Source organism: Drosophila sulfurigaster, chromosome 2R (genome assembly GCF_023558435.1).
Source record: "Drosophila sulfurigaster albostrigata strain 15112-1811.04 chromosome 2R, ASM2355843v2, whole genome shotgun sequence".
Taxonomy (NCBI): domain Eukaryota; kingdom Metazoa; phylum Arthropoda; class Insecta; order Diptera; family Drosophilidae; genus Drosophila; species Drosophila sulfurigaster.
Window position 1 is genome coordinate 11668127 of NC_084882.1, and position 24302 is coordinate 11692428.

Here is a 24302-nt window from a genome sequence, read left to right on the forward strand (position 1 = left end):
AGGTTGTTAGTCTACTGATATAGATTTTAAAAAGCGTCTAGCGTTAAAGTTCTATGACTGTTTGATAGTGTCGAATGATTGAATGATTTCTTCTATTTACTTTTACTATATAAGTAAGTAAAGAACATTGTTGTCTATCACATGTTTGAGTGATTCACAGTCGCAACACGAGCAAAAACAATTAATAAAGAATCACAATAATTAGAGCACATAGCACAAAATAATGAACAAATGGGTATTTCGAGTATGCAGGGAGCCAGAGAAGAGACCAGCAGTGCCTTGCCTTCCTTATCAGTGAAACAATTGCCTACGCGACCATACTCATATCATATGTTTATTTAAAACTCATTCTCGCAGAGGTTGGTTTTTTGTGAGTGTGACGCTTTTTGCCGGTTTTGTGCGAATAAAATTACAAAATAAACTTTAATTGAACACAAGCGATAAGAATTCTATGGCTAATACCAAATCGGGCCAACAACAGGGCACCTGCCATCATTTGAAATTAATCGCTGGCCGAACTGCATTCAATCGCTCTCACAATTTCAATCAACTCGAAGTTCAGTCTCTTTTTGTCAATTAAGGAAAAAGGTATGTCTCACCTTCAAAGTATTTGTGTTCAGATTTTGAGATACCTTTGCATCTAAAAGAAAAGAAATATTAAATAGTTGACTTCTGTGTCAGTTTCATCGAAATAATTATAAAAACGGAACAATAAGTGTAATAATATTATAATTTCATGACAGAACTGAGATTAACAACCCAAATATTAACTTTGTGCTTATAAGAAAAAAAATCCCATTTCATTTCTTTATCTCATATGGCACATAAAAGAGTCCATATAAATAAAGAAATTTCGGTATAATTAATATTTTTGCAAATATAACTCGAAGTCGACGAAAATGTTGTAACAATTGACATGTGACCTGATTTATAAGTTTGTGTCCGATATAATTATGTGCCGATTGCAGCGCTGATAATAACCTAATCAATATTCGATGATTTGTGAGCACAATTTATACCAACGAGAGTCCAGAAATACCCATTTGACATTGAAACATTCGACATTTGAGGGGATAAAAACCCCAAAAACTCAAAAAAAAAGTTATATAATACTCCCAAAAACAGAATTGAAGAAAATACCCTGTAAAAAGAGTATACAGAGTTGAGCATTATCCACTTACCAGTTCGTCAATTAGTTCTGTTTGTAATAGTTCTTTGAATAGTGATTTGTACCTTTATGTGGTGGCACTCTACTTATATTATCTTTACTAAAAGCTACTTACAATAAAACTTGTTTGTATTGTCTTTATGTTTGACGTTATCGGTTCCGTATTGATAATTACAAATTAAAAAGGCTCTAGTCAATTATTGATCGATTTTTATTACGCTGACCATTGAGAAAAGAATATTTTCCAAGAAAGAAAGTTATTATGCGATAAGAATATATAGTATATCTAGTATTGTTCTATGCCATAAGAAATTGTTGCAGCTTGTAAACTGCTTGACGTTAGCAAATTGGCAAAACCAAATTGGGTGTAATTCTATATCATATACAATTAGCATAAAAAAAGGGTGTGAAATATTTGCATAGCCGCGGAGTTATCTAGAGAAGAATAAATACAGATAAGTAAAAGATAAAAAGAGAAAGACCGAGAAAGAGAGGTGTTTGAGTAACATATCTCTTCTCTTCATATTCCGATTCAAACGAACTGATAATTAATCGACTTGTTTGGTGATGTTGTCACACTATCAACAGTTAATACATTGAAGAAGTTGATTATCGCTCCAGAGTACTATTAGTCACAAGTTGAAAAGACAATAATTTACGACAATAGATTAATTTGATTTCGATTTCGCTTTGGGAATTGTGTGAATTTCTTTCAGAACTAAAATGACCGAGTCTAAGCAAACAAATGGAAATGTTGAGTCTACGGACTCTCAACTGCCTTCCTGGCTGCCCAGAATCTCGTTGGAGAATGCAGTTCGAGCGCAGATTGGGGATTTCGAGAAGATTCTCTCTGTTACGCCGCAGAGCACTGGAGCCGAAGATAACTACTCCACGTTGATGATTCGCCTGATTGTGGAGGTTGAGCTAATCGGTGAGTAGAAAAATCGATGTGACTATCAATAGTTCATAAAAATATTCTACACAGATCACAGCACGAAGAGCGTATCTTTTGTGCTGAAGGCTCAGCATAACAATGAAGTAATGGCGTCGATACTAAACAAGTTGAAACTGTTTCCGAAGGAGGAGGAAATGTACCACAACATTTTGCCGAAATTCGAGCAACTTTTTTGCTGATGCTGGCAAGCCGACTCAATTTGCCCCCCAAAGCCTATAAGATTGATCAGGATTTGGGTGTAGACTATGTGCTACTGGAGGATTTGCGCCCAAAGAATTTCAAGAACGGCAATCGCTTGGCGGGATTGGATTTGGAGCATATGCAGGAAGTTCTGCAGAAACTAGCTGCCTTCCATGCTGCCTCCGCTTGCTATGTAGAGCATTTTGGCATGTACAGTGAAGATTTCACTGTCGGTGTCTTCAGTGAGGCAAATCGCCAGTTGTTGCAGGAATTTAATGCTTCGGGAGCATTTTTGGCGCAGCTTAAGAAGTGGAAGAATGCCCAAAAGATCTATGATAAGTTGGTAAGTCAGAAAATGTACCATTAATAGTTAGCCATATTAATTACCATATTTTGAAGGCAACTAGTGATGAATATCTGGTAGATCGGCTGCTGCAAAATCAGCAGGTTTCTACGAGGGAATTCAATGTGCTCAACCATGGCGACTGCTGGAACTTTAACATCATGTTCCAGTACGATGCTTTTGGCAAGATCAAGGAGACACTTTTTTGTGGACTTTCAAGTTGGAAAATATGGCTCTCCAGCCAATGATCTTTACTATTTGATACTTTCATCGGCTGCTCCCAATATTAAGACGGCTCAATTTGATTATCTCGTGCGTTATTATTTCGACCATCTGATTGAGAATCTTCAACTATTGCAATATCATCGCCCATTGCCCAAATTGAAGAATCTGCATGCGGCTCTGTTCCGCAATGGCTTGTCAGGTATGTTTTTAAGATATTCCACGCACGATGATTTTCGTACTTATTTAAATTTTCTTTAAAGCATACATGGTTGCGTCTAAGGTTCTGCCAGTTGTGATGCTGGACAAAACCCAGAACGGAGATCTCGAGAAGTATCCAAACGACGACTCTAAAGTGAAGACCGCCATGTACACGAACCCAAAATATGTGCAGGTGATGACGGAATTGCTGCCATGGTTGGATAATCGCGGTCTACTCGACTGGAAGTAATTTACTAATTACCCTCGTTGAAAGCGAATAACAACAATGACAATGAGGTTTATTTTAACGCATTGCGACCTAAATAATGAACGTAGCTTCTGGTCACGCTATGCAAATGTATTATTATGAAATAAATGTTTTGTTTCCATTATCAATTATCAAAATTTCTACTTGCAACATTATTTTATAGTAAATCGTGAGTTGAATATAATAATTACAAATCCGTTGAATGAATCTGGAAACTGGAAACTTTTACCTTTTTTCAATTTTGAGTTTAATGCATTTCTAATTTGACATTTGGCAACAAATTATCTTTGTACTTTGAAACGAACCTAAAAATTAATTGCATTGTAATTGAGAAAATGTTTCTCTGTGATTTTCTCGTACGTATGTACTTAAATAAAATATTAAGCTTAGACGACTGAGAATTGGGTCCAGAGGAAGAAATAATAGCAAAAACAAATACATACAAACAAGATCTACACGCACATGCTCCGACTGGTTCCTATGATTTTCACCATTAAGTTTTTATCTTCGACTAGCTTATGCATTACTTTGTCGGACTTTATTTACACTTCCCTAGCACTTTAGTAGAACACTCAATTCAGCATAACGCTGTACTTCAAATAAATAAATGTGTAAGCATACGATTTCAAACGACAAGAACGCAGCAGCGAAAGTTAAGGTAACAATGTGATGGCCGACCATCTTTTACGCTGTAAGTTTTACACAGTGAACGTTAACAAAAAGGAACACAAATGTTGCTCCTACGTGGAATAGAATAAGTGTTAGATTATATATCACGTCCTCGACAACTGCCAAGAAAAAATTCGCGCTGCTTTCTTAAAATTACCGCGAGTTTCAAGAAAATAAACAAGGAAATCACTATCAGCTAGTGCCGGCAAAAGTAGTCAAAAACTTTATCGATAACAACGATTGCCGAATTTTAAATAGGCTACACTGAATAAAAAAAATACTTAAAATACCAAGTATAATTTTATATTGTCTAGTGCATTATGACAACACTGGAAACTTTTGCGTTGCAATGCAAATTCAAATTAGTCAAATTGACATGTGCACTTAATATGCACAAGAAAAGTTTTTTTTTTTATAAAAACCATGCACAGTAGCGCCGATATTGCATATCATTGCATGTTCAGTTTGAGAATATAGAAAATTCTTCAAAGATTACAAAGCCTCTGTCTTTTATTCTAATTTATTTCATTATCTCATTTGAAGCAATGTCTACTTTTCTAGCGGAAAAAATTCAAAAAAGAGCCACTGTGAGACGAGTCTGGCTCTTGATAATGACAATGCTCAACATTTGTAATTATATTTGATGTAATAGAACTCAGATTGATCTGTGACATAAGCCGCAGTGAGAATCAAGATCAAGGAAATAAATTGATTCATTCAACTAAGTGCAATTTGTGTATGCCAGACATTGATTAAGTATTCTAAGCATATAAATAATCTTGAATTAAATTATATATAATAAATAGGTACTTATTTGCTATTGTTGAATCGCCCATTGTGCATTATATTACTAAATATCATGCTCTCCAACAATGTTCTAAAATGACAGCATTTGTGATTGCATTCAGAAATAAGTTTCCGTAAAATGAAATTTCTCTTGCTTAGCAATAGCAAGCTCAGATCAATATTGCTCTCTAGAGTCTATACGTTTACGATTAAGGCCAGCTACACTTTGCACCCTGCTATATGCTTTTCAAACACTCAACTCATTATCACGTTGCGAATGCGAATTTCAATTTTATCATGTGTGATTTCAACAAATTGCCAAGCAATTTTGAGCCAAACTGAGTTATCAGAAGACTACTCGTAATGCTCATGTAACCAAATATAAGTACGTCTATCAAATGCTTTATCGTTATAGTAGTGCGCTTCAATTTTGAGTTGAGACCCGCCCAGTGCATATGTTAGTTGAGAAATATTGGCTTAACTACGTTAACTATGAAATATGGTATGTGTATGTGCACATCAATTAAATTTTATTAATAATATAACGCCGCGACCACAAACCCAAATGATTCCGCACGCGTCCAATTGATAAACTGGGGCGACATTCACCCTTGCCCCCAAACACCCAAAACTAAGCTGCACTCTCGCTAGAATTACGATGGGAACTACTACTACTAAGAGACAGATATTTAACAATAGATGTGTGTATATACGCATTTGATATTATCAGTTCAGTTATCTTCTCTACATGCACCCATATACATATATGTACATTCCCGTACACTTGTTCATACAAGTCTCTGCGTAACATTCTCATCGTTTGTTAGGCACATAACCAGTTTCCTCTATAAAGCGAGTCTCGGCCGTACTATTCTCCATACATATAAACTGACGACTGCCGCGATCGCTCAGTATTTGTCTAGCGTTCGAAAACGCCGGACATTTGTTTATCGCGCGCATTAGTCGGAACTGTTTTAATTATAGTCTCAAACAATTAAAAAACAACAAATTGGCTGTAAGTGAACGAAAATAAAATAGTGAAAGACAGAAAAACAATCTATACTATATAATGCTTAAAGTGTCGCATTCATGAAACAATTAAATCAAATTCAATTATTAACATCTAACGTCAGTTTGTTTCCTGTAGAAAATGGCTCCCAACAATAGCAACAAGTCTAGTGCAACTAAGAATCCCAACGAACTTCTCCCCATTCCAAAGTGGATTAATGAAGATTACTTTCGGCCGATCATCGAAAAAGATGTAAAAGACTTTGCTGCCATAAAAAACTTAACGCCTATTGCAGCAACACAACCTGGTGAAAACTACACATCGATTATGGTGCGAGTGCTGGTTGACATAGAGCTCAAAGGTCGGTCCAACAACTTTCACCGAAAATAATAAATACGTAACTAATCAAAACGTTTCTTAGATGGAACTGAGCAGCAAATCTCCTACATACTGAAGACAATGTTGGCCATGGACAAGGGCGGTGGCGTTGTGGCTGCCATGAATTTGTTCCCCAAGGAAAAACAAATGTACCAGGTCCATATTCCAAACTTCACAAGGCTTTATAAGGAAGCCGGTGTGGACATTGAACTTGCGCCCAAATGCGTGCACATTGACGAAACTCCAGAAGGCATAACCCTGGTTATGGAAGACTTAAAACGACAGAATTTTGAGAATGTGGATCGTCTGAAAGGATTCGATATGGAGCACATGACTCGTGTGCTGCGCAAAGTTGCAGAGCTCCATGCAGCTTCGGCAGTTACTTTCGAGCAAAATGGACCCTATGATGAGATCTATAGAACTTCCATGTATAACGAAAAGTCTCGCCCTTTATTCGAGGCAATGGGCAAAATGCGCGAACAAACATACATCAATGCAATGCGGGAATGGCAACTGCCAAATGTGGAGCAATATATTGCAGAGCTTCCTACACCAAGCGAGTTCTTTGATATCGGATTAGCGCTGAACGTTGTCGACGAAAACGAATTCAATGTCCTTAATCATGGTGATTTGTGGTGCAACAATATAATGTTCTCCGGCGATCGGACTATATTTGTTGACTTGCAAGTTGGACGTTGGGGATCTCCCGCTCAGGATCTTTGGTACTTGATAACGACTTCACCCTCGCTTGACATCAAAGTTAAGGAGTTCGATCATTTCATTCATATCTATCACACGCGCTTGGCGGAATGCCTGAAGCTGCTGAAATATTCTAAACCCATTCCGACCTTGAGGGAACTGCACACTCTGATGCTCAAGCACGGCGATTGGGGTGAGATATGAATACTACAAGATTTATATTTATTAAAGACTCACAAATATTTACTTTCAGGGCCAATAACGGCAGCTGGCGTATTGGTGGCTGTTATAATGCCTTCAGATAAGGATGCTAATATAGATATGATGATGGCTCCGGGTCCTGAGGGTGACGCCTTTCGATATAAGACGTTTGTAAATCCTTACTATGTCAAAGCGATGCTTCAGCTGAAACCTTTCTTTAAGAACAAAGGTCTTTAAATATTGTTAACTGTGTGTACATAAAACGTGTTTTCATTTAGTTTAAATTGTGCATATTGATGTGATATTATGTCATCCAAGTCAAATAAAATATAAACATTTTATAAATAAAGACGTCTGGCTAATTTTATATACAAACAAATCGATCGAAATCAATAGTAATGATGACTTGCAATAGATGGCAAATCGACCAAGCTGGGGTCTAATTTTTTTTATAATTGTCGCTGCAAAGATAATAATAGTTTATATGGTCAATCGAAGCGCGAAACTATATACGACTTTAGACGGAAATACTCGTATCATGTCGTATTAAAATTCATTGTGAATAATATTCATATTGCTAATAGCACACATTCGAAGTAATCAATTAATAACCGACATATCTATATGGCGTAAACTTTAGTCCGAACAATATAGAATGCCAACTAATGACCCCTCAGTACTTAACTATGGCAATGACGTTAAATATTTATATTCTTATCTTACATATTTCGTGTTTATCTGTCAATTTCAATAATTCTCCAACTAGCAGGTAGACAATTCAAATACAATTCGAGATGATGAACAAATAAGCCGCAGACCACAGAAATTACTAAACAGCTCTCCCACGAGTGGTTTCCTGCCCTTGATGCTATATGAGGTTAATATAACTATACTGTGTATATATAATTACGTGAAATAGAAAACATTCCATTCTATTTTCAAAGATCTAATATCAGGTCGTCTAAAATGCCGTAATATCGGAAGATACATATAGTATGTCTCTTCACAATACATTTATTTATACTTATCTCATAGTATAAATCATATCAGCTTAGAAACTTATGATGCAGACGCTTTCCTATGGTTGGTTTGCGGTAGTCTTTAAATAAATCATAAATCGGCTAAAATTAACCATTTGCTTTATTGATTTGAGTCGAAATTAGAAAACAATCTTTATCTGCTCGAAATCGGAGACTCACTTCACTACACTTTTTTATGATACAATAATCCAATCCATTTTAATCAAATCAAATATAAACAAATTGAATAAAGATAGTCCCAATATTGTGGAACGACTGAAGGCAAACTTATGGACACGCGTCTGTTCTGCAAAAAAAAAAAAGCAAATGTTATTATAGCTGCAAACGCATAATGAGTATTAAATATGGCAAAGTTTTTTACGAGTTTGTTATGAGTATTCATATCAATTGATTGTTTTTTTTTTTTTTTATACAGGAACACTAGGGAAATAGGTTTACTCGTGAAAGATTTGTACTATCAGGTTTGTAGCTGATGACATTCGGACACGCCTCTTCGTAATACCCATACTTTCAGCTATTATCGGCACGCTTTATAAACGAAGCAGTGTGGAACAGGTTCGTATAATACTCGGAAATTTAGCGCAAGTGTTTAGTGTTTGTTGAGCAATTGAAGAGAACGGTAAATTGATCGTTTGAGTTGCTAACTTATTTAATCTAAACTAAGTAAGAATAATAATTCATGAGTTTACGCTGTGACCTTCTAAAATGTATGTTTCCTTTAGAAAATGGCTCCCAACAATAATAGTGATTCAAATGTGTCCGAGAATCCCAACGAATACCTCGTTATTCCCAAATGGATAAATGAGGAGTACTTCCGTCCCATTCTCGAGAAAGAAGTTGATGACTTTGTGAGCATAAAAAAGTTTACAGTCATCGCAGCAACACCACCAGGTGAAAACTTCACATCGGTAATGGTGCGTGTGATCGTGGATATAGAAACCAAAGGTAAGTTGAGAAATTCAACCTGCTGGAACTAAAATTCAATTGAATCCTGTTTCGCTTAGATGGCAGTGAAAAGAACCTTCGCTATATTCTGAAAACCACACTGGAATCAGATAAGGGAGGAGATTTGGTTGCTGGCATGAATTTTTTTCCCAAAGAAAAAGAAATGTATCAGGTTCAGATTCCCAACTACATTAAACTCTATAAGGAGGCGGGAGTGGACATTGAACTGGCCCCCAAATGCGTGCATATTGATGAAACTCCAGAGGGCATAACCCTCGTCATGGAGGATCTGAAACAGCAGAATTTCGAAAATATTGATCGCCTGCAGGGATTCGATATGGAGCACATGACTAGAGTACTCCGTAAAGTTGCAGAGCTCCATGCTGCATCTGTAGTTAACCATGAACGGAATGGACAATATGCCGATATGTTCTATCAGTCTTTGTTCAATGAGACAAATCGCCCAATGTTCGAAGGAATGTCAGCTATGCGAATGGTTCAATATGTTGAAGCAATGCGCCAATGGAACTTGCCTGATGTGGAGGAATATATTAAGTTGATTCCCACTCCAAGAGAGTTCTTCGATAGCGGAATCAACCTAAACCAAGTTGATGAAAGTGAATTCAATGTCCTTAATCATGGTGATCTGTGGTGCAACAACATAATGTTCTCCGGAGATCGCACTCTATTTGTGGACTTGCAAATTGCAAAATGGGGAAGTCCAGCTCAAGATCTTTGGTATTTGATTACGTCATCTGCCTCGTTGGACATCAAGGTTAAGGAATTTGATCATTTTATCGAAATCTATCACACTCGCTTGGTCGAATGCCTTAAATTGTTAAAATACTCAAAGCCCATTCCAACCTTGAGGGAATTGCACATCATGATGATCAAACATGGCAATTGGGGTAAGTTAATCGTACGTCAACCTCAATAAGTTTGAATAAAACAATCTTTATTCTTTTTTTTAGCTATGTCAACAGCGAACGGAGTCTTGGTGATTGTGGTCTTGCCATCTGATAAAGACGCCAGTATTAATACAATGATGATGCCAGGACCTGAAGGAGATGCTTTCCGCTATAAGATATTTACGAATCCTCGTTATGAAAAGGCCATGGTCCAACTCTATCCGTTCCTTAAGAATAAGGGCCTTCTATAGAGAGGGAGAAACGGTTTATATTCCTCAATTCTTCAAACAAAATACTCTATGTATATAAACCAGTTGATTATAAAAATAAAAATAAAAATAAACAAACCTGTTAAAAATCAATAATAAGAATGACTTGCAAAAAAAAATTTGTGGCCCGAAGTGTGCTTGATTATTATGCTTTGAGTCACAGTGAATAGAAATTCGCATAGCCTAGGCTCATTATCAATGGGTTTCTGCTAGCGTGTGACTGAAATTGATTAAAATTCAAGTACACCAAGAATGTGACGTCAAAAGGTTTGAATTTGCTTGGCAAATACCCGATAAGAATGGGGTATAAGAGTACTACTAACGTTAGTAACAACCAATTATGTTATAAATACTTGACTGACTCTCTCTAGAAAATCCTCATTCGGTTGTTAACATATGCTATTATTATTATGTTCTCGATGTATTACTTTAAGCCAATAATTAATCAAACAAAAACGAAATGTGTCAGAAAGATCTTACTACTAGGTATTTTACAGCCTATCACTCTTAAGTTGTTACTTAATTAAGTATAATTTATTCCTAACAAATTGATGCAAATTAATTGATGTTTTTACAAATTTCTGACACAAAAAGAAACGAACAACGTAGAAAGTAATTAAGGAAATTGACTAGCATTGAGAAGTATCTGAATTAAATGTAATTATCATTCTATAATTATATTTTATTTCCACTTGCGATATACCGAGGACGTGTAATTACTTAGCGAGGCCAGCAACTTGTTGCTTAGTAGCTTAATAATATTATACACTGTATTTGGGAGAGTTAAAATAGTTAGTAAAAGCGCGATAAAGTAAGCAACATACACATATGTACATACATACGTAGAGTTAAGAGAAATTAATTTGTTTTGCATTCACGAAATAAAAAATGGTTACTCTTAAAAGCCGGCAATGTTAAGCTTTAAGCTCACATAAAGTTTACGTTTCGTTGTGAAAATATTTACTGATCCAATCGTAAGCTTTGTGCTTTTAGTGCTCTTACATGCTGAGCAAAAGCTTTGTGCTCTTGGATATTAAGCGCTGCACTTTTCGCTCTGCATTCAGTTCTAAATTAAAGCCTAGCACGTCAACTCCGTCTCTGCCGGACCAAAATGTCAGATAATAACTCTATTGTGAATCCCAATAAAAGTTTGGAGATACCCAAATGGATAAATCAAGAATATTTCGAAGCAGTGCTCCAGAAAGATGAACCAAACTGTGTGAAAATTGTTAAGTTTACACCGGTTGCAGCCATACCACCCGGCGAGAACTTTACCTCTGTAATGTTACGCATACATTTGGATTTGTCTATGAATGGTATATAGCAAAGCAGACTTTGAGCTTTCCATATTCATTGCTCTAATTCTATTGTGTTCCCAACAGATGGAAGTACCAAGCACAAAACCTATGTAGTGAAAACGATGCTGCCTGAAGATCGGGGAGGCAAACAGGTTAAGGAGGTCGGCATTTTTGATAAGGAGTTGCAAATGTACCAGAAGTATCTCCCGCAATTCGAAGCGATCTATAAAGATGCGGGAGAAGAGATACAATTGGCGCCAAAGTGTTTGCAAACCGAAGAACGTGACGATGGAATACACTTTATCTTTGAAGATCTGGGAGAATTGCAATTTCAGAATGTCGATCGCATAAAAGGATTGGATATGGAACATATGAAGACGCTTCTTTACAAATTAGCTGAGTTCCATGCGGTCGCTGCAGTTTATGTTGAGCGAAATGGACCATTTCCCAAAGAGTTCGATGAAGGTTTCATGACCCGAAAGTACCAAGAGATGCAAGACTCTGCCTTCAAGTTGAAACGTGAATCCTTTGTGAAATCTATGGCGGCTTGGGGTATGGAGAATTCTGAGCTATACACGAAGAGTTTTGTAAGTAGTATCAAAGTTTGAAATTGAAAAGCATTATATGATTTAGTTTATTTGTTTAGCCCACTGCTGAGCAGTTTTCGAAGATGTGTTTACGGAATCTGGAATTAGATACTCAGAGTTTCAACACTCTCACACATGGAGATCTGTGGAGCAGTAATTTGCTATTTAAATATCAAGCCGATGGATCCATCGATCAAATGATCATGCTGGACTATCAGCTATGCAAATATGGAAGTCCTGCATTAGATTTGCTCTTCATTATTACCATATCTGCTGCCAACGACATTCGCCTGAAGGAATTTGATCACTTCGTCAGAATATATTGGGAACGCCTTGTTGACTGTCTGAAGCTGTTAAAGTACCAAAAGCCACTGCCAACTTTGAGGGAATTACAAAAATCCATGTACCATGAAAGTAACACCTTTTATCGTAAGTCAATTTATAAACTCAATTAGATTGTATATTTTGCTAATATGATTTTCTTTTGACTTGCAGCATTTTTTGCCATATTCAATCATCTGCCCGTTATACAATTTCCAAGCGATGAGCAAACTAGTCTGCATTCTTTAAGAGATGAATCTGAGGAGGGCGAGAAATTCCGGTGGAGACTGTTTACTAACCCAGCATATGCAGCTATCATGAAGGATCTTTACCCCTTTTTGGCCAACCGCGGTATCTTTCAGTTTACTGACTTTGAATAATCAATGAAAAAAGGTAAACAGTATTAATCAATTAAATCTCACGACGACAACATTGCCGAATGCTATTTTGTACCCGATGACTTGTGAAACAATAAAGACTGCCAAAGTCGTGCGTAATCGATTGAGGAACTACCCTACATTAATCTATACTTATTATGACAATGACAATTAGACAGTGAGTTTTTGTGTTTTTATATCAAGCATTATTCAACAATTTAAAGTGCAGAGTCACCATTAGTATTTTTGTTTGAATGAATGCTCAGAATGCTAACAAGAAATGAGATTCAAATCTTACAATTGGATGACTTTCGAGGGGTATACTCTTAATGTTTATTAACTTTAAACAAAATAAAATAAGAATTGCAGGAAGATAGTTAGAAATCTAGCAATGTCATGCACAGCACAGCTATAAAGCCGATTAACACCTAGATCACGAAAAACTTACGATACAATTAATATATTTCATGAGCGCATGGTAAACACTATCAGTTAAACACCCAACTGGACTCGTTTTGATTTCATAATAAAGAATATGAAAATATAATATGTACGTATGTATGTGGTGATGTGTTTCCCCAATTAAGCGAGTAATTGAAAGCGTTGATAAAAAAAGCCTAATCAGTTGTGCAAAAAGTTTTTTAGAGTCGATTCGTTTATATAGGTGAGGCCAGTGCCAAAGTAGACGCTGTCAAAATCAGTTGTGTTTTGTGAGAATGTCCGACTCAAAGAACGAGATAGTGAACCCCAACGAACATCTAATCATACCCGATTGGATAACCGAAAAGTATTTCAAGGAAGTGCTCGACAAAGACGAACCTGACCATGTTAAAGTGCTCAAGTTTACACCTGTGGCGGCGATTCCTCCAGGAGAGAATTTTACCTCGATAATGCTGCGGATACATATCGACTTGGAGATGAAAGGCATGTTTAAATCAAAGAGTTCTTATCAGGCCAATACTGATTAAACATTTTCCTCTACATAGATGGCAGTACCAAACCAAAGACATACATCTTCAAGACCGTGCTGGCCAGCGATAGAGGTGGCGAAGAAATCGACTTATATGGCCTGTTCCCCAAGGAACAGATCATGTATAGCAAGTATCTGCCAGCCTTCGAGGCACTCTATAAAGAGGCTGGTGAGGATATCCAGTTGGCGCCCCAGTGTCTGCATACCGAGACCCGTGAGGGAAACATTCACTTCATCTTCGAGGATCTGGCAGTGAAAAAGTTTAAGAACGTCGATCGTATCAAGGGTCTGGACTTGGCACAGATGAAGCACGCTCTGCGTAAACTGGCCGAGTTTCATGCAGCTGGTTCGGTATATCAGGAGAGGAACGGTCCTTATTCTAGTGAATTTGATGAGGGCTTTGTTTCTACTAACGCCGAAAAATTCCTCAGAGACGGCTTCAGGATCAAGGAACAAACTTTCAAAAAATCCATGTCCACATGGGGCATGCCAGATGCCGAGAAATTTATCAAGAATTTCGTAAGGGGAAATAATTGAAAGCTACTAAATTTATTCAGGGAATAATATGTAATTCTCTTAGCCCACTGAAGATCAATATTTGGCCCAATGCATGAGCACTCTAGACGTTGATCCTGAGGAATTCAATACTTTAACCCATGGCGATTTCTGGTCAAGCAACTTGATGTGTAACTATTTGACCAATGGAGATGTGGATCAACTAATATTGGTCGACTTTCAAATCTGCAAATGGGGCAGTCCAGCCATAGATCTGTTGTTCTTCATCACCTTATCAGCAGCAAACGACATTCGCTTGAAAGAATTCGATAACTTTATCTGCATCTATTGGGAACGCTTAACAGAGTGCCTCAAACTGTTGAAATATAAAAAGCCTTTGCCAGAGTTGAGAGAACTTCAAAGTTCCCTCTACAAAAAGAATAACTCATTCTACGGTAAGTTTTATTATATAAAAGAAATTATGCTTCTTATGCAATAACTTTTTAAATTTTGATATAGCTTTCTTTGCTTTGATGAATCATCTGCCTCTGATCCTTTTCCCTTCCGATAAGGACAACAATCTGCACTCGATGCTGGCTGAAACGGAGGAGGCTGAGAATTTACGATTGCGCCTGTTCTCAAATCCCTTGTATGGCAAAGTCATGAAGGATTTGTACCCATTTTATTACAATCGTGGACTATTTAACTTCGATGATTATAGCAAAAACTAATTATAGTTGGATGATAAATATCTATGAAAAAAAATAAAATTATATTGATAATGTTTATCTGATAAGTTGCTTTGAAGTCCTCTTATCACTTTTAGCAAGTTGTGAAATAATGTGTTATGTTATAACAACAGATCTGATAAAAAGTGAATAGCATTTAAATTAATCAGATTGGAAGCATATTGATACCAGTTTCAACTTGCTGAAACCAGGAAATGAGAAATGCAATTGAAACTGAAGAGAAATGCACTTTGAAGATGATTTCCAATAATACAGTTTACAAATAATATTGCGTTTGCGAGTCGATGAATGAGTTTCTCTTCACTATGAAATTCAAGACAGCTCTATTGAGTAATAATAGTTGTGTCTACACAATTTATTAATGCTAACAATTTGCATATACAGCCAATAGATTACCCTGCAAACAATGAGCAACAACACTGCTTGACAACTTGACGATGAGAGCATCCTCTCTCTGTGTCTCTCCCTCTCTCATGCGTTGTGCCTCTCTCTCTCTGCCTCTCTTTATTATCAAAAGCAATTCAGCAAGCACTTGACGAAGCGAAACTGAACGAATGATAACTCGTTCGGTGAAAAATACATGATAAGCATTCAAGTGGGAGCACTTCTACTGCCAACTACACCTCCACCCGAATATTAAGTATACGTATTATGCGTGCAACGAAATCAAGAAACAGGGGCCTGAAATCATGCTTGATAAGAATGCAAACAGTTGCGTCTCGTTGTTCGTAACGAACAGATCGGAACAGAACAGAACAAAACAAAAAAAGCGAAGTGAACAGAAATAGAATCGTGCAGTCGAACAACAGTCAGAACAAAAAGACGAGTATAACAGAGTAGAACACATAACACACAACACGAATTGAATTTATGATCTCGTCGCGACTCGATTGCATTCACAATGCCCGATAATAGTAACAAATTCTGTGAATCGAATTCAAATGATATACGCATCAAAATACCGGCATGGATCAATATGGCGTACTTCAAGAAGCTGCTCAAGCGTGAGCTCAGCGATTTTCGCAAGATACTGAATCTCTCCATAATACCAGCGACGCCTCCGGGCGAGAGTGACGGCGATTGCTCCACCTCCTCAGCCACTTCCACGTCTCTGCTAATGCGCATTATCATCGACATCGAAATGAAAGGTGAGCAAAAGGTAAATACCAGGCAATATATATTCACGAAGCTGACCTAATCCCGCGCTTATGCATTCCGTCTGTCTCGCTACTGATTCAATATATATAGATGGATTCACACAACAAAAGTCATACATTATGAAGACAATGGTGGCCAATGCCGAGGGCATTGGGTTCATTAACACCCTGAACATCTTCCCTAAGGAGAAACAGATGTATGAGCTAATCATACCCCAGTTGGAACAGCTTTATCATCAGCATGGCAAAGCGGTGTCATTCGCACCCAAATGTCACCTGGCGGAGAATGTGAATGGCCGCATCTCGATGGTGCTGGAAGATTTGCGACCTAAAAAGTTTTGCAATATCAATCGACTTAAGGGCTTCAATCAGAAGCAAATGCAACGCGTGCTACAGAAGTTGGCTGAGTTTCATGCCGCCAGCGCAGTGTGGTATCAACACAATGGTCCCTATCCGGAGGACTTTCAACGCATCTATCTGCCGGCCAACTATCAGAGATCCATGTCGTATCAGGTGCGAGTGCAGAGCTACAAGAAAGCAATGGCTACGTGGGGGTTTACGAATCCCGACCAATATGCGAGTCGTATTGTAAGTAAATAAGAAATTTGAATGCTTCCTGAAATTATATGAATACTTTTCTTTTTTTTAGCCCACAGCGGAGCAGTTTGTGCAATCAGCAGCACGTTGCTTTAACTGTGAACCACAGGAATTTAAAGTACTTAATCATGGTGATCTGTGGTCTGGCAATATACTTTTGAATACCACCTTAGCCTGTGATATCAAGGATCTGCGTTTCGTGGACTTTCAACGCTGTCGCTGGGGCAGTCCAGCTCAGGATCTTTGGGAACTAATCATCTGTTCCGCACATCACAGTTTGCGAATCAAACAATTCGATTATTTTGTCCGAATCTATCACACACATCTTGTGCAGTGTCTAAAACTGCTGAATTACAGCAAACCTCTGCCCCTGCTCAAGGAACTACATATGAGCATGATCAAACATGGTTTCTGGGGTAAGTCTATCCATATATCATAAATCAGATTTGAAAAAACTGAACTAGATTTTTATCTGATAGGTTATTATACGACCTTCACGCATCTGGTGTTCATACTTTTGCCAGTCGACAAGGAAATTAATCTACCGAAATTAATGCTGCCCGGCGAGGAGGGAGATCGAGTTCGCGCCAAGGCATATACGAATCCTCTTTATGTTCGGGCAGCCCTTAGTATATTACCATTTCTGCATAGGCGTGGTCTTCTAGAATTTTAAAATGTTGACTTACCTACCACAGTAAGCAAAGTCACTTTGTTTATCTTGATGTTTATCTTTTGTTTAGCTGCGGCAAAGTCGTCATGCTCTAGTCGTAGATACTCGACCAATAGATATTCTATAAGCATGTTCGGAATTGATAATATTTGTACTTACATGTTAACTTCAGCATACGTACTCACTTTGGTCTGATTTTAAATAAATATACTCCTATAAAAATGAATAGACTCCAATATACATAGTAGTAAATAAATCACACGTGAATGAATCGAGGGTATTTCATAGTCATCATTCGACTAAATAGTTTTCTATTATTATCAAAAAAAAACAAACTTGTCGCATTTCTCATTGAAATCCACTGGCCGTCAGCTGATAAGCTGGTTACGCTTTACACTCAAAAGCTATAAACAGAGAGAGCTTTCATGCAACGGAAAAAGCTGTCCGCTTGAAAGAGAGCACGTGAGCGAGACGCTGAAATGCATTAACCCTTATACGATGATATTAATATTTACATATTTTGAAGCTAATATTAATGTCTTTTTGACATATTTCTAAAATGTAAATTGTTTACGAACAATATTAATAATATATATGAGAATTCTCTAATTCTCGAAATGTTTTAATTCTATCCGTGTCTACGGCATACATTGCAAAATGTCGTTTTCCACAAGGGTTAATTGCAGAAAAAAATTCGTCCGCAGACAACCTCTTGCGTCGAAAAACGAATGCGTACTGACGAAAGCTTTTGCCGACGAGACTACCTTCTATAATTGTATCATGCCATGATACAATCATGATACAATAACACAAGGTAGTCTCGTCGGCAAAAGCTCGTTATCTATACCATACATAAGTGCGAGTCTGCGCCTAGTGATTCAGCTCACTCTCCGTTTAGCTGTTTAACACAACAGCCGCAAACGCTCAGCTGCTCGGCTATAATTTTCAAAGAGTACTTTGTTGTTGTTCATATTTCACACAAGTCAGGTGACTTGAGAAAAAATATTAAAATAATTGAGAAATAAACATGGGCACCGGTAAAAAGAACTATGTAGCACCCGAGTGGTTGACTGTGGAATTTCTACAGGATGTTCTAAAAGAACACTTCAAGGAGGAGCAGCTGACAGTAAGTGACTTGCTGGTTAAGAGCGCCAATGTGGGCGATGTAGTCGTTGGATTTGCCAGTGAAATGCATCGGGCGTGCTTCAATCTCACCCGTGGCACAGTGAAGAGTAAGTTCTCGGTGTTTGTCAAGGACCATCCCAAGGGACAGACGGGTGCCATTGCATTGCGTAGCAAGCTGTTCAAGCGTGAAATTTTGGCCTATAAAGAGGTGTTGCCCCGTGTGCAAGCGCTGCTCGAGTCCATTGGCGATAAGACCCAAATTGCGCCCACGTGCTATTACACGACGGAGAGTCCGGAACCGTTCCTCATTTTGGAAGACATGCAGCTGAGCGGCTTCGAGAACTTTGAACGTGGACGTCTGCTCAATTTGGACTATGTGTTGCCCACCATCGAAAAGTTGGCCAAGTTGCATGCCTGCAGTGCTGTGATTGCTCAACAGAATCCTGAAGTACTGGAGTTCTTCAATGAGGCACCAATTTCCCGCAATCCCGATCGACGTGACTTCCTCAGCTTCTTCCCCGTCAACATTCGTTGTGTGGCCGAGGAAATTGCCCACTGGAAGGGCTTTGAGGAGATCACCGAAAAGATGTTTAAGCTGGCCGAAAATGTGCTCCAGAGTGCCGTCACCATGTATGAGGAACAGCAGAAGGGCTTCAAGGTCTTTAACATGGCAGACATTTGGATCAACAATCTGATGTTTCACATTAACAACGAGACCAAGGAACCCGATAATGTTGTTGCTGTAAGTCCCAGCATATTGCACATATATTCCTATTAATTAATCGATGAATTATTTACAGTTGGACTTCCAGTTGGCATATGTGGGTTCGCCAGCTGTCGATCTTAACTATTTCCTCTTTGGCTCCCTCAACGAAAATGTGCGCAAGGTTCACTACAAGTATATTATTCGAGAGTATCATCAAGTGCTCCAGAAAACTCTTGAAAAGTTGAAATACGAGGGACACATTCCAACGCTTAAAGAGATCCACATCGATGTGATCAATAACAGCCTAATTAGTGAGTTTCTCTAAAAGCACTATGAGATTATCTTATTAAACCTTCCACTTAATCACTAGGTGTCATTGGAGCCACTTGCCTTACGCCTCTCATATTCAGGGAAGAAGCTGGCTTCGACAATCTTGAGGATTTGAATTCTCGCACCGAGAATGGCGATCGTTTCCGACGTGAAAATGTTGAGAATCCCAAGTATCGAGCATTTTTACAACGAACTGTCAAGGAGTTTGAACTGTCTGGCTTTTTGGATACGTAAATGATTTCTTAAATTGTTGAGCTACATTTGAACAAATGCGAGGGCTTCCATAAACAAAACATACAAATTAGTATTACAGATTATAAAATATCTTATGTGTTTACCGCTATAAATGACCATTCTGTGTGTTAACAGATACCACATGTATTAAACATGATTTTGTGGAATCTGGAAAATATACATTATCGAATGTTACTACCCAAAAGCATTTTTATGGTATATTTAGCTTTTATATACTATATATACACATACATACATTATGGACCAATATTTTTATTTTAATTACATCGAGTCCATCTTGGCAATAACATTTTCTAACATTTTCCATTTGAAAAACATTGATATATTTTTTATTTATGTACTATTATATATTGTTGTAGTTGCAAAATCACATCAATATATGTACCAATATTTTCAAGCAAATGCATCAACTTCCGTACAACAAAATTCTATTTACTGTTGTCTCTTGATCCCATATAAAAGTATAATCCGGTGATTCCACATCTTTAAATATTATAATATGTTACGGTCTCTATTATCACAGCATTCACTCTTATAAATGTTCTCTTAAATTCTGTCAATTTGCGACATTACGATAGGGAGACATAAGTAACAGAGCGTTTGTTTTTATCGACGCTCCCTTTTAGGCAACAGCTTGGAGAACTTTTGCTTAGCTTCGACCGTAAAGCTTTTAAAAGCTAATTCATCATTTCTACAATTTACACTTATTGAAATCACAACGTAAAAAAAATTTCGGTTGATAAGAATATATTCTTGTATATGTACATTGTTCAGTTAAAATAACCTAGATCATCAAGTCTGGGTAACAAGTATTTCATCTCATTCTGGAAAGCATCTGTAAAGTACGTCTTCAGGCGAAAATCGTTATTTTGTATTATCTCAGCGGGATCAAATTTATTTTCTTTTATAGCACACATCATGGGGAAAAATGTTGTTAATAAGAAAATATCTAGAAAAAACATTTTTTCAAAATTATTTCTTAACTTTCAATTCATTTTCAAGCTCACCGTAAGATTTGTGTTGGGTCATTTGCATCCAAAACTCTGCAGAATTCGGCAACTCGCCTTTAAATCCAATTTTCTGTAGGATTTCGACAAACGTTTTAAAGTAAAAATTTAACAGATCCTTGTAGCTGTTTTTCCGACACTCGGGGCCCATTAACATATAAATCGAATAGATTAAATCGATCGAAATTGGACACAGGTTGCTCATTTGAAAGTCCAGTAACATGATATCTTCAAAGGATCCATTTGTCGGATTGTGCTTAAACATCATGTTACGCAGGTGAAAGTCGCCATGGCAGAGAACATAGTATCCATTACTTTTTCTGTTTACTCGATATTCTTGAAATATCACTTTCGTTTGATCCATATAATCATTTCTCAACTTCTCAAATCGTGTCAAATATTTTGAGAACTCAGGTGTTTCTTTGAGCATTGTAATAAAATTATTCATTCCAGATGACATAAAGGGGTCATTCACAAAATTGGGCACTTCAAATACACCATGCTTAAATTCCTCGAGATATTCAGGGTTCTGAAATACAAAATATTTTTCTTAGCAATAAGCAACCACGCAACTATGATTTATTTACCTCATGTAAAATTTTGAAGCTAATTGCATGTATCTTAGCTAGTTTTGTAAACACCGCCTTCAGTTCCTGTATAGTTGCATCTCTATCTCGTATGACAGAGTAACCTTGTGGAACTAGATCTTCAAAGATCATAATTTTCCGAGGTACTAAACTATAATACAAGCAAGGTACACATAATCTGGTCTCATCACCCAATTTACGCAGCACTTTCTCAAATTCAGGCAATACTTTCGTATACATTCCAATTTCCGTTTCAAAGACTTTCGAGTTACCGAGAACTTCTTTCTTGTGACCCTCCATTTCCGGCATTGTCTTGATGATCAGCGACTTGAAGAACTTTCCTTTTTGGGTCGTATATGTTATTTTACCTCTAAACATAACGCTGGCATAGTGATCTCCTTTGGCACTTGCTGGTGAGATCTTTAGTTCGGTCACTTTGACTTCTGGCATCTTTTCATATTGCCTGATCACTTCCTCAAAGTACTGCGTATTTAACCACTCAGGTGCCTCCAGCTCGTCAGCATTGAAATTATCATTATTTGTCGTGGAATCCATTATATTCTACTACTATCAAGCAAATCTTCTAATGAAAGTTCCGTGTCAACAATCGAAGTAACCACTTTCAACTAACTTTCCTCTACTCCAGCAGACACTATATATGTGATTTAGCAATAAGCTTTCTAGTCAAAAGCTCGTTCGCTATTTTACTACTTGAGTAGCTTAAGCTCATACATACATACATATGTGTTGTTGCTATCAAGCACGTATTTGAAATTGACAATAGATATAACATATTATATTAGAGTGGTATGTAAACATCTAGATTGACAAAATGTTCTCTAGCCCCTTTGCAATATTTATAGGCGAAAAAGCTTCAAAAAGTTCGTTTCTCACAGCTCTCTTGTATCTCGTGTATGCATATTTTTAATTGATTCAGAAAACATTTGCTCTTACTGTGCTCATATTATTAATAACAGATCCACAAAAAAACGCTTATAAAGTTTATAGTTCAATATATTTGATGTATTATAAACTCTATATTGTTTAAACCAAGTAGCCTAATTCCTCAAATCTAGGTTATTAAATATTTAACCTCGCCTAAGAATAAATCTAAGAAGTACATCTTTTGTCGGAAATCATTACTTTGCATCATCTCATTGGGGTCGAATGTATTGTTTTTAACAGCACATATCATTGGGAAAAATGTTGTAAATAGAAAAATATCTAGAAAAACATAAAAAGAAATAGTTATTACTTAATTTTTCCAATAAATTGTTGGATCTTACCGTAAGCTTTGTGTTGTGCCATTTGTTTCCAAAACTCTGCGGAATTCGGTAATTCTCCTTTAAATCCAATTTTCTGTAGAGTTTCGACAAAAGTTTTAAAGTAAAAGTTTAACAGATCCTTGTAGTTATTTTTACGACATTCAGCTCCCATTAGCATATAAATGGAGTAGATTAAATCAACAGTTATAGGGCACAAATTGCTTATTTGGTAGTCCAGTAGCATGATATCTTCAAAGGATCCATTAGTCGGGTTATGCTTAAACATCATGTTACGCAGGTGAAAGTCCCCATGGCAGAGAACATAGTATCCATTAGGTTTTTTGTTTACTCGATATTCTTGCATTACTAACTTTAAGCGATCCAAATGGTCATTATTCAAACGCTCGAAAATTGGTACATATTTTGAGTACTCAGGGAATTTTTTTAACATTTCAATAAAATTGGAAATTCCTGCTGTCATGAAGGGGTCTTCTACGATATTTGGCATTTCAAAAAGACCATACTTAAATTCTTGAAGATATTCAGGATTCTGAAAAAGAAATATCTCTTACTTGATTTGTGCTAAAGAGAATAATAATTTATGAGTACCTCATGTAAAATGTGAAAGCTAATTGCATGCAGTTTAGCTAGCTTCGTAAAGACTGCCTTCAGCTCCTCTACAGTCGGATCTCGATCTCGCATGACAGTGTAGCCTTGTGGCACTAGATCTTCAAAGATCATAACTTGGCGAGGTTCCAGGCTGTAATACACGCATGGGGCACACAGCCTCGTCTCATCGCCCACTTCACGAAGTATCTTTTCAAACTTCGGCAATACTTTGGTGTACATTCCTATCTCCGTTTTAAAGAGGTGTGAGTCACCGAGCATGTCTTTTTTGTGGCCCTCCACTTCAGGCATCGTCTTGATGATAAGAGATTTGGAGAACTCGCCTTTTTGAGTGGTATACGAAATGTTACCTCTGAACATAACGCTGGCATAGTGATCTCCTTTGGCACTTGCTGGTGAGATCTTTAGTTCAGTTACTTTGACTTCAGGCGCATTCTCATATTGCTTGATCACTTCTTCGAAGTACTGCGTATTAAGCCACTCGGGTGCCTCCAACTCGTCAGCATTGTAATTATCATTATTCGTCGACGAATCCATTTCTTTTAGTTGTACAATAAGAACAATTTCGCTAATAGAAGTGCCAGGTCAACAATTCAACCGATGGCAGGTTACTGAATTAGCTCTCTTTCACTGGCCGCTATATATACATAGTAAGTGGTTTGGCAGTGAAGCTTTCAAGCTTTTGAAAGCTCGTTCTCTAAATGTATTTATGATTGCAAAATTTAACTCAATATTAAATCATTGTTGGTGAAAACTAACAACGCTTTCAAATGAAAAGTGATCTGTCTTCTTATTATTATCAGTTGCTACACCCTCATACAGATAGAAAAGGGAACAATGTATTAAAAATTAAAATTAAGTTGATGAAAATATATATAAATAAATATAGAAAATAATAAGTTTCTAAAACAATATATAATATATAAAACTGAAACGTC

At 37.1% G+C, this 24302-nt stretch overlaps 8 protein-coding genes and 1 pseudogene across 11 annotated transcripts; 7 read left to right on the forward strand and 2 right to left on the reverse strand.

The window, feature by feature from the left end:
- Positions 1 to 477: 477 nt before the first annotated feature.
- On the forward strand, positions 478 to 3474 carry LOC133838094 (uncharacterized; annotated as a pseudogene).
- A 2201-nt stretch (positions 3475 to 5675) lies between these two features.
- LOC133837880 (uncharacterized) lies at positions 5676 to 7428 on the forward strand. 2 transcript variants are annotated; one of them, XM_062268785.1, is made up of 4 exons: positions 5676 to 5807; positions 5940 to 6162; positions 6223 to 7071; positions 7132 to 7428. In XM_062268785.1, the coding sequence occupies exons 2-4, from the start codon at positions 5943 to 5945 to the stop codon at positions 7314 to 7316; spliced, it is 1254 nt and encodes a 417-aa protein (XP_062124769.1). In that variant the 5' UTR covers positions 5676 to 5807; positions 5940 to 5942; the 3' UTR covers positions 7317 to 7428. The 2 variants fall into 2 exon arrangements, with proteins under 2 accessions (XP_062124769.1, XP_062124770.1); XM_062268786.1 differs by having other exon boundaries at positions 5693 to 5807; positions 5926 to 6162.
- A 1244-nt stretch (positions 7429 to 8672) lies between these two features.
- On the forward strand, positions 8673 to 10326 carry LOC133838232 (uncharacterized). 2 transcript variants are annotated; one of them, XM_062269269.1, is made up of 4 exons: positions 8673 to 8782; positions 8842 to 9064; positions 9124 to 9972; positions 10036 to 10326. In XM_062269269.1, the coding sequence occupies exons 2-4, from the start codon at positions 8845 to 8847 to the stop codon at positions 10221 to 10223; spliced, it is 1257 nt and encodes a 418-aa protein (XP_062125253.1). In that variant the 5' UTR covers positions 8673 to 8782; positions 8842 to 8844; the 3' UTR covers positions 10224 to 10326. The 2 variants fall into 2 exon arrangements, with proteins under 2 accessions (XP_062125253.1, XP_062125254.1); XM_062269270.1 differs by having other exon boundaries at positions 8700 to 8738.
- A 987-nt stretch (positions 10327 to 11313) lies between these two features.
- LOC133837000 (uncharacterized) lies at positions 11314 to 12964 on the forward strand. The gene is made up of 4 exons (XM_062267642.1): positions 11314 to 11557; positions 11624 to 12126; positions 12186 to 12555; positions 12622 to 12964. Exons 1-4 carry the CDS (start codon positions 11353 to 11355, stop codon positions 12825 to 12827), a joined length of 1284 nt encoding a protein of 427 aa, XP_062123626.1. The 5' UTR covers positions 11314 to 11352; the 3' UTR covers positions 12828 to 12964.
- A 518-nt stretch (positions 12965 to 13482) lies between these two features.
- Positions 13483 to 15077, forward strand: LOC133836999 (uncharacterized). Its single transcript, XM_062267641.1, has 4 exons — positions 13483 to 13748; positions 13811 to 14313; positions 14375 to 14744; positions 14809 to 15077. Exons 1-4 carry the CDS (start codon positions 13541 to 13543, stop codon positions 15018 to 15020), a joined length of 1293 nt encoding a protein of 430 aa, XP_062123625.1. The 5' UTR covers positions 13483 to 13540; the 3' UTR covers positions 15021 to 15077.
- A 510-nt stretch (positions 15078 to 15587) lies between these two features.
- Positions 15588 to 17871, forward strand: LOC133836998 (uncharacterized). Of its 2 annotated transcripts, none has more exons than XM_062267639.1 (4): positions 15588 to 16186; positions 16287 to 16783; positions 16845 to 17208; positions 17272 to 17870. In XM_062267639.1, exons 1-4 carry the CDS (start codon positions 15940 to 15942, stop codon positions 17463 to 17465), a joined length of 1302 nt encoding a protein of 433 aa, XP_062123623.1. In that variant the 5' UTR covers positions 15588 to 15939; the 3' UTR covers positions 17466 to 17870. The 2 variants fall into 2 exon arrangements, with proteins under 2 accessions (XP_062123623.1, XP_062123624.1); XM_062267640.1 differs by having other exon boundaries at positions 16069 to 16197; positions 17272 to 17871.
- Positions 17872 to 18344: 473 nt separating this feature from the next.
- LOC133837217 (uncharacterized) lies at positions 18345 to 20051 on the forward strand. Its single transcript, XM_062267890.1, has 3 exons — positions 18345 to 19329; positions 19388 to 19604; positions 19664 to 20051. The coding sequence occupies exons 1-3, from the start codon at positions 18490 to 18492 to the stop codon at positions 19855 to 19857; spliced, it is 1251 nt and encodes a 416-aa protein (XP_062123874.1). The 5' UTR covers positions 18345 to 18489; the 3' UTR covers positions 19858 to 20051.
- A 592-nt stretch (positions 20052 to 20643) lies between these two features.
- On the reverse strand, positions 20644 to 22154 carry LOC133837216 (uncharacterized). The gene is made up of 3 exons (XM_062267888.1): positions 21473 to 22154; positions 20886 to 21414; positions 20644 to 20827 (listed from the first exon to the last, which is right to left on the reverse strand). The coding sequence occupies exons 1-3, from the start codon at positions 22025 to 22027 to the stop codon at positions 20649 to 20651; spliced, it is 1263 nt and encodes a 420-aa protein (XP_062123872.1). The 5' UTR covers positions 22028 to 22154; the 3' UTR covers positions 20644 to 20648.
- A 311-nt stretch (positions 22155 to 22465) lies between these two features.
- On the reverse strand, positions 22466 to 23987 carry LOC133838053 (uncharacterized). The gene is made up of 3 exons (XM_062269003.1): positions 23347 to 23987; positions 22759 to 23287; positions 22466 to 22696 (listed from the first exon to the last, which is right to left on the reverse strand). Exons 1-3 carry the CDS (start codon positions 23899 to 23901, stop codon positions 22545 to 22547), a joined length of 1236 nt encoding a protein of 411 aa, XP_062124987.1. The 5' UTR covers positions 23902 to 23987; the 3' UTR covers positions 22466 to 22544.
- Positions 23988 to 24302: the final 315 nt, after the last annotated feature.